Source organism: Hyla sarda, chromosome 5, assembly GCF_029499605.1.
Source record: "Hyla sarda isolate aHylSar1 chromosome 5, aHylSar1.hap1, whole genome shotgun sequence".
Classification (NCBI taxonomy): Eukaryota; Metazoa; Chordata; class Amphibia; order Anura; family Hylidae; genus Hyla; species Hyla sarda.
The window spans coordinates 206,486,589-206,495,813 of record NC_079193.1 but is presented as its reverse complement, the minus strand read 5'-3'; the positions used below and the strand labels follow the sequence as shown (position 1 = coordinate 206,495,813).

Genomic DNA, 9,225 nt, shown 5'->3' with positions numbered 1-9,225 from the left:
CAGAATGCTATTGAAATCAATAGGATTCTGCTGCTGCAGAATCTCCATGCGGAATTCCAATGTAGAATTCTGCACGGAATTTCCCAAGTTTGTTCATTTCAAGTAATTTCAGGGAATGTTGTGGGTTATTCTGTCTTTAATGGAAGGGTACCATTTAGTCTGTTTGTAGCTTGTAGTAAAAATAAAATAAACAAATAGTGCATACATTTGTAACCCCTGATTCTAGCACGTCTGTTTGTACATTTGCCGCAGTTATTGGAATCAGTGTAGTTGCTCCAGTGTTACAGACTGCCAAAAAAGATGTGCTATGTGATCATTTGATTGCTGCAGAGAGCTCAGTGGTCATGTGTCCGACTTACTGGCAGCAGCGGTAAACTGCAGCAGGACTAAAGAGTTGAGTACTCCATTTTTGCAACTTCTAAGTTTCTTTTAAATTCTCAGCTGAAAATACTCATTTTGGAGGTGCGTCAAACTATAATATATAAAATACTTGCCATATCATAATGCCAGTCCAAAAATATTAAAACAAAGCTGAAGACATGTCCTTCAGATTGAACTTTTTATTAAAGAAGTGCTAAAGTACTGCACATTCAGTACATCTTATTTTATTACCAAAATTGACAAATGTACAAAACTTAACTTAATTTTTTTTGGGAGATATTTCAATCGTTCATCTATCACATGAATGTAAACAATCGTGGGTATAAATTGACATAAATATAATGGGAAATCCCTTAAAACCTTCAGTAAAAGGTGAACATCTTAAAAGTGTCTATGAATCCCATTATTAGCATCTAATGTTGGCATTTGGCACACATCACTGTCACGTCTTATGGAATCACATTTAAGCCTGCCCTTCTCAAGACATGCCACCAAATAGCAGGAATAAAACAGTTACAGTTCATATAAAAGGGAGATATTAGTATTATTATGCTTGATCTCTGTCTATTAAAGGTATCAGTCGGACACCAGAATGAAATATAAGACCAAACATTGGTAATAGAAACGTACTAAACACAGTGTTATGTTTTTTTTGTTTTGTTTTTTTTTTACATCTTTTTTGAAAGTTTTTGAAGTGAGAATTTATAAATTATGAAACGATATTTTCCTTGCAAAGTTCAATGCAATTGTGTATATTTGAAACAAGGTGTAAAGATGTCACATGGTATAAAAATATATATATCATATTATTCTTGGGCTTAAAAGTCCTTTAAATCCAAGAAATATTGTGTCTTTCTCACACCATCAATATTTTCTGTGAAGTTTTCTTTATACATGTTGACCAAATAAAGCTGATCCAAAACAAGATTATTTCCTACGACTGCGCCCTCCATGTCTATGAAATCCATCCATTTGAGATTCCTGTTATGCTTTGCTATTAATGTAATCCGTAAGAAAATGGATCCATATAGGGTGGGGCCTGGAGCCCTGCATAAAATCTCAGCATCCTCTCGGTTTGCTATCACAATGATGTGTTGCTATCCTTGGTACCGTACATTTCAGCCAGCTTTTTAAAGCGAGGACCCCAGTCATTAAGGTGGTCATAGCTCTGCTCGGAGTCTGTACTGAATGACTGTAAGGAGCTTAAAGACTGAGCCACTGATCCCTCTCCCTCGAACATATATGTTTGAAGAGAGTCAAATGGAGGTGCGCACACATCTGTATCCGCTTCAAAGAGCTTAGCCAACATGTAGCTGTGTACATTATTGTCCATGATGCACGTCTGAGGCACGTACCGGGATAGGCTCTCAATCTCTGGCTGCATGTCCTGTCTACTTTTTCCAACATGTGCCTCCCTTGAACTCCACAGGGTTGCAATATCAAATGCTTCAGTGTCTTCCTCTCCCCCTCCTTCATCATCGTATCTAACAATGTTTTCATGAACATTGTCCTCCTCATCAATAGTATATGGCTGTTTTCTATGTCTTCTCATAGATAAAATGAGCAGTACAAGTACTGAAAAGTAAAAAGAAACATACTTAGATATAACAAATAGATAAAATTCTAACTTTCAGTGCAGACATTACAAATTTTAGCATCTTGTCTCCCCATAAAGGGTCTAAAGGTAGTGGTCAATTGATCACATGTAAGTAAAGTACACTGTCCCATGACAGCTCCGCAGCCATAAATGATCTACCATAGAGATACACAGGGACTCTACCGTACCACTTTATTCTTAAATGTCATATGGAGGCATACAGATAATGACATGCTTTATCTAACACTGCATTTACTGAGATATATTCCACTAGGAGCGTTCCTTCAAGGGAAGATGATCTCTGTACATATGGTGCCTGACAGAGCCTGTAATACAATGAATCGGGACTGTACAGTTCTGTGCTATATGCTCTGCACCTGAGTCTTAAAGCATTACTGCCATTTATAAAAAAAAAGAAAAAAGAAAAAAAAACTTTTGTCACGTAGACACCGCAAACATTTAGATCTGTCGAGCCCCTCCAATCTCTTTATATAACTGAGTGCTTCACAAGGCAAGATGCTTCACTCTCTGGCTTGGCGTTCACTCCGACTATTGCAGAAGACTGGCTCCATTACAGGTATAATGGAACCTGCCACCTTTAATGACACAGACTAAGGGCTGAGCCAGGGTGTGATGTGCACTGCCTTGTGCTTTACCTAGCTATATCTAGAGATCCGAGGGGGGTCTTTGCACTGAGACCCGACCAATCGAGACTCTTGATGGGTCTGCATGATGTGTCAAAAGCTTTTTTTTCCCCTCTAAATAATGCTTTAAAGTTGTGACGAGGATACACATTATTTATGAATATTTACATTTATTACTGGTTAATTGAACATCTGTTTTTTCTTGGATGTATATATAATATGTACAGGAAATGTGAAGCAAACAGCTTTGGGAATGCATATTACACATTACTATGCACAGTACAGTGGATGGAAAAGTATTTGATCCCCTGCTGATTGTGTATGTTTGCCTACTAACAAAGAAATTATCAGTCTATAATTTTAATGTTAGGTTTATTTGAACAGTTATTCGAGCAAAAAATAATAAAAAATCCAGGAAAACGCTTTTTCTGTAAGTTATAAAATTATTTTCATTTTATTGCTCAAAAAAACACATGTACAGTGCTGTATGAGGTTTGAACATCTGACTGAATCAAAAGTTCTTTGTCAAACTTCAGACAGTTCTGTACATGTGATTTCTCGAGCAGGGAGACCTTTCGGGCACTGCAGTATTTCAATTGTAGCGTGTTACCAATTGTTTTCTTGGTGACTATGGTCCCAGCTGCTTCCCTCTATTCTCATGTTAATGAAATTCCCAGAGGTGAAATTTTGCATGGAGTCCCTGACCGAGGGAGATTGACAGGTATTTTGTGTTTCTTCCATTCGTGAGTAATCACACCAATCGTAAACTTCTTATCTAGCTGCTTGGCGATGATCTTATAGCCCATTCCAGCCTTGTGTAGGTCTACAATCTTGTCCTTGACATCCTTGGACAACACTTTGGACTTGGTCATGGTGGAGAGTTTGGAATATGATTGATGGCTTCTGTGGACAGGTGTCATTTTATACAGGTGATAAACTGAGATTAGGAGCACTCTCTGAGATAATTTTTGGAAATTATTTGAAATACATTTTTTGTTTGGATTTTGTTGTTGTCATTCTGTCTCTTACTGTTCAAATAAACCTTCTATTAAAATTATAGACTGATCGTTTTTCTTGTCAGTGGGCAGACGTACAAAATAATTAGGGGAACAAATACTTTTTTACTTCACTGTATATGCAATGTTGTATTACATTCCAGTGTTGCAATGTCTCATTGGAACTGAGATAAAATGATATTCACCTTTTTGGCATTAGATGGGTCAGTGGGTTCCTATAGTTATATTTAGCATTTGCTCCAAGATCATACAGATGTGCAGAGCCTTATCTGTACAGGGTATGCTGTGACTTGAGTAACTACACCATGTATAGATGCAAATGCATTATCTGTGTTATCTTCTGTATGCTTGCCATATTATCTTCTGCCACAAGGTGTCATTGGAGACTATATATATATATATATATATATATATATGTAGCAAAAAGAAACATAGCCAGCACAACTACCTAATACACAGGTGTACGCTGCTGTGGGGGCAAATACAGAGTATACAAGAAAAGAAGGTTGCCGCAGCACTCTTGGTCAAAAACTGGAGGCTCTTATCGCACCTTTTGATCAAAACGTGTCCCCCATCCACCACGCGGAGGTGGCCTCATTTTGGATGGGACCCTAACACTTTTTCTTTCACCTCTGCTGGACATTTGGCCTCTGACTGGGTGACATGCCGGATCCACGATCAATTTGAAAAACACCTCCTGTGAAAAAGGGGAGGGTGGCACTCCCCCTAAATTGCGCAGCAAAAACAAAAAGAAACATAGCCAGCACAACTACATCACAAAGGTGAGTGAAATGAGTGTTAGGGACCCATCCAAAATGAGGCCACCTCTGTGTGGTGGGTGGGGGACACGTTTTGATTAAAAAGTGCGCTAAGAGCCTCCATTTTTTGACCAAGAGAGCTGCTGCAACCTTCTTTTTTTTCTACAATATATATATATATATATATATATATATATATCATTTGGAAAGGACATATCCCGGTATCAATTGCAACCACTGCAACCCCTATAGCTATGCTGCTGGTTCCATACCTGGTGTATATCTTTTTTATTTAATTTTAATTGGTGTAATCCTCCCACTATATGTTTAAGCTTCCCCCATGCATCTCTGTGAGAAGAATTTTTTGAATGGATCAATGTTTTTTTTGATCCTTTCTACTAGGGAAAGATATTTTGCTATTCTATTACCATAGAAAAAAACAAAAGGACTGCTAAAAAGCCCTAAACAGCAAGTGGGATATCAAAGATTCATAACAGTAAAACCTAAATTTTTAGGTTCTGAATAGTAGACTTTTACAATTCAAATCCTTCTATACATCACAGTATGTAATTATATACTGTGAATTCTTGGTATTCTGCATCATGCCTTACAAATCTTTGGTCTATGGTCATCGCAGCTCACTAGAAAAATGATGCGCACACGTCTTAACCACTTAAGGACACAGGGCGTACCTGTACGCCCTGAGTCTGATGCCTTTCTATAATGCGTCATAGCGGGTCAGCCGGGACCCATGGCTAATAGCGCGTGGCACTGATCGCAGCGCCGCGCACTGATAACCCTTTAGATGCGGCATTCAAAGTTGATCGCCGCGTCTAAAGTGAAAGGAAACTACTCCCAGCTAGCTCAGTGGGCTGATCGAGACCGCCCGGCAAAATCGCGGCGTCCCAAACAGCTGGAGGACACAAGGAGGGCCCCTACTTTCCTCCTGCGTGTCCGATCGCCGAATGACTGCTCCATGCCTGAGATCCAGGCATGAGCAGTCAAGCAGCAGAATCATTGATCAATGCTATCCTATGGGAGCTATAACATTGCAAAAAAAAAGTGTAAATAAAAATAAACATATGTGGTATTGCCGCGTGCTGAAATGTCTTAATTGTAAAAATATATGATTAATTAACCCGCACGGTCAATGGCATATGCGCAAAAAAATTCCAAAATCCAAAACAGCGTATTTTTGATCACTTTTTACATCATGAAAAAATGAATAAAAAGCGATCAAAAAGTCCGATCAGTGCAAAAAATTAGCCCTCATACAGCCCCGAACGTGGAAAAATAAAAAGTTATAGGGGTCAGAAGATGACAATTTTAAACGTATAAATTTACGCCCCCTGACAAAGCACAACACGAAATGTACATTGGCATTGGAGCTGGTAGGTTGGCATGATGTCTTATGGAGTTTCAGTCGTTTTTTTGTGTAGTTCATGCTTTTTCCATGTGATTTTTCTACTGTTTTATACACTGTGGCATATTTCTCTATGTTGGCTACTATAATACTGTGTTTTTACCAGTGGCTTCCTTGTGTAATGTGCCTGCTGGACTTTCTCGTGCATTTCTCTGTCCCCTGTATTCCATGTGTATGTGCGTGTCTGTCTTGTACTTTTTTGATATATGTTTAATAAACTGAACATTTTACACTATTGGTTCTTTTTGTTGGTGTATACATTTTCCTGCATGTAGTTATGATTCTTTCCAGACGTACGACAAAATCAAACCTATATAAGTAGGGTATCATTTTAATTGTATGGAACTACAGGATAAAGATAAGGTAGAAACGTGAGCCCCAAAAAGTTACAAAATGGTGTTTATTCTTCAACTTTGTCGCACAATGATTTTTTTTCCATTTCGCTGTAGTTTTTTGGGTAAAATGACTGATGTCATTAGAAAGTAGAATTTGTGGCGCCAAAAATAAGCCATCATATGGATTTTTAGGCGCAAAATTGAAATAATTAGGATTTTTTTAAAAGTAAGGAGGAAAAAACAAAAGTGCAAAAATGGAAAAACCCTTGGTCCTTAAGGGGTTAAAGGCAGCCAGCACTGATCTTCAGCACATGTGAAGTGTACTGACCGCAGGGACCAGAATGCCAGCGGTATCTGCATTGTGCATGGTAATTATAAACCACACAGACAGGCCTGAAATGTTGAATTAAAAAAGCTTCATTTCTATCCAATGGATATCTGTAGAGAATATCACCTGCTGACAACTCATTTACATGCATGGAGCAGGAGATAAGAGACCACAAACTCCACATTATAATGCAGAAGCTGCCTCGGAGTGTTAATAAGACCCAAGGATGTCATGAAATTAATACGGACAATAAAGCAATCTGACAGCTCAGTTTCCAGTGACATATAAAGTATGTGCCTCTCTGTAGCTGTACGGGAGGATTGGTCTTAAACATAATATAAGTGCCCCCTTAGTACATAAGCTTTAAAAGTTTTGTCTATTTAAATGCTTTATTCACTGTAAATTACAAACCTTATGCAAAGGAATTATAAGGGGAGTAAGGATAATGATCCCCTTTCAGATAAAAAAAGACCATTTGTTTTATTAGCTTTTTTTCACTTTAAGAAACTGTTTAGTTACCTGAGAGACTGAGGATTGTTATTACCAGTTGTATGCAATCTAGGCACAGTATCATGGGGGACATATTCGAAACTCTTTGTGTCTAACATTTTGGGTTTCGTGTCACAATTTTGGTGAAAAAAAAAGTTTCCATCAGATATTCAAAGATATTCAAAATGATCCATTTTGTGAATTTAATGTTTTACATGATATTTTCAGAGGGCTGGGAGTCCATTTTACATAAAAATGTGTAGAATTAGGTCAAATTCTATAGACCTACAAATTGTTTTCCTCCAGAGCTTAAACTGAGAAAGGGGTTAAAGGGGTACTCCGGCCCTGAGACATCTTATCCCCTATCCAAAGGATAGGGGATAAGATGTCTCACCGCGGGGGTCCCACTGCTGGGGACCCCCGCAATCTTGTATTAGCCACCCTCCTGTTTGAGCTGCACACCACGGTGCCAGCTCACAAACAGCCGGGTGCGACCACGGGGCCGGAGTATTGTGACGTCACAACTCCACCCCTGTGTGACGTCACCCCAGCCCTCGCTATGCAAGTCTATAGGAGGGGGCGTGACATCCGTCACGCCTCCTCCTATAGACTTGCATAGCGGGAGCGGGGGGTGACGTCACAATACTCCGGCCCCGTGGTCGCACCCAGCTGTTTGTGAGCTGGCACCACCGTCTGCAGCTCAAACAGGTGGGTGGCAAATACAAGATTGCGGGGGTCTCCAGCAGTGGGACCCCCGCGGTGAGACATCTTATCCCCTATCCTTTAGATAGGGGATAACATGTCTCAGGGCCGGAGTACCCCTTTAACTCAAAGGGGGAATTTATTGGTTTTTGCTGAGTGTCTGACATGCTGACCACATTGTGTGTGTGGTGTATTCTTTGTGCTATTTACTATAATGAAGCATGTTGGTTTATAAATTTGGGCCTCGCCTCATGTATTACCTTGTTTAGATGTGTACAGTTATTTACATCTCTGCTTTCTTTGGGTAGATTGAATCAAAAATCATGCCAAAAATATGCTTTTTTCATTAGGAAATTAATTGGGAAAACATAAATCCGTCTAGCCATGAACAAGTGTGTGTCAAGAAAGTGTTGTCCACTTTGTGTAGAAAAATAGTAAGGGCTGGTTCACATGACGTTTTCTCCCATACGGGAGCGCATACGGCAGGGAGAGCAAAAACCTCACGCTCCTGTATGCCTTCGTATGCGCTCCCGTATGTAATTCGTTTCAATGAGCCAGCCGGAGTGAAACGTTCGGTCCGGTCGGCTCATTTTTGCGCCATATGCACTTTTCCCCCGGACCTAAAACTTTGGTCAACGAACGTTTCACTCTGGCTGGCTCATTAAAATAAATTACATACGGGAGCGCATAGAAAGGCATATGGGAGCGCGAGGTTTTAGCTCTCCCCTGCTGTATGCGCTCCTGTATGGGAGAAAACGTGATGTGAACCCAGCCTTAAAGGGGTACTCAGGTAAAAAAACTTTATTTTTTTAATCAACTGGTGCCAGAAAGTTAAACAGATTTGTAAATTACTTCTATTATAAAATCTTAATCCTTCCTGTACTTATTAGCTGCTGAATACTACAGTGGAAATTCTTTTCCGTTTGAAACACAGAGCTGTCTGCTGACATCATGAGCACAGTGCTCTCTGCTGACATCTCTGTCCATTTTTAGGAACTGTCCAGGGTAAACGAAATCCCCATAGCAAACATATGCTGTTCTGGACAGTTCATAAAATGGACAGAGATGTCAGCAGAGAGCACTGTGCTCATGATGTCAGCAGACAGCTCTGTGTTTCAAAAAGAAAAGAATTTCTGCTGTAGTATTCAGCAGCTAATAAGTACAGGAAGGATTAAGATTTTTTAATAGAAGTCATTTACAAATCTGTTTAACTTTCTGGCACCAGTTGATTTAAAAAAATAATAATTTTTCACCGGAGTACCCCTTTAAGTCAGATGTAACAGTCGTTCATGTAAATTTGGCACACAATGCCACAAAAATGTGTTACATGTAAAAAAAGGAAATCCCCCCCCCCCCATATTATTTTCATCAGTATTTGGTCCTTATTTTGTTCAGTATTTTTACCTATACCAGCTGTTGGTCCAAAACAAAATGCAGAAAAAGGGGTAAATTGTTCCATTATAGTTTTTCCCTGTGTCAGTCCCACTCCTGGTTTTGGTAAAAATAGTGACCAAAAAGAGGTCCTAATCTGACCAAACACTGATCAAAATAC

At 39.4% G+C, this 9,225-nt stretch overlaps 1 protein-coding gene across 7 annotated transcripts in view; it reads right to left on the bottom strand.

Moving 5' to 3' along the window:
- Positions 1-545: 545 nt before the first annotated feature.
- CDH20 (cadherin 20) overlaps positions 546-9,225 on the bottom strand; it is a 507,006-nt gene continuing 498,326 nt past the window's right edge. For all 7 annotated transcript variants that reach the window (XM_056520978.1, XM_056520981.1, XM_056520977.1 and 4 more), the window contains one exon: positions 546-1,956. In XM_056520978.1, coding sequence (XP_056376953.1) covers positions 1,463-1,956 — 494 coding nt within the window. In that variant the 3' untranslated portion in view covers positions 546-1,462. The remainder of the gene's footprint in view (positions 1,957-9,225) is intronic.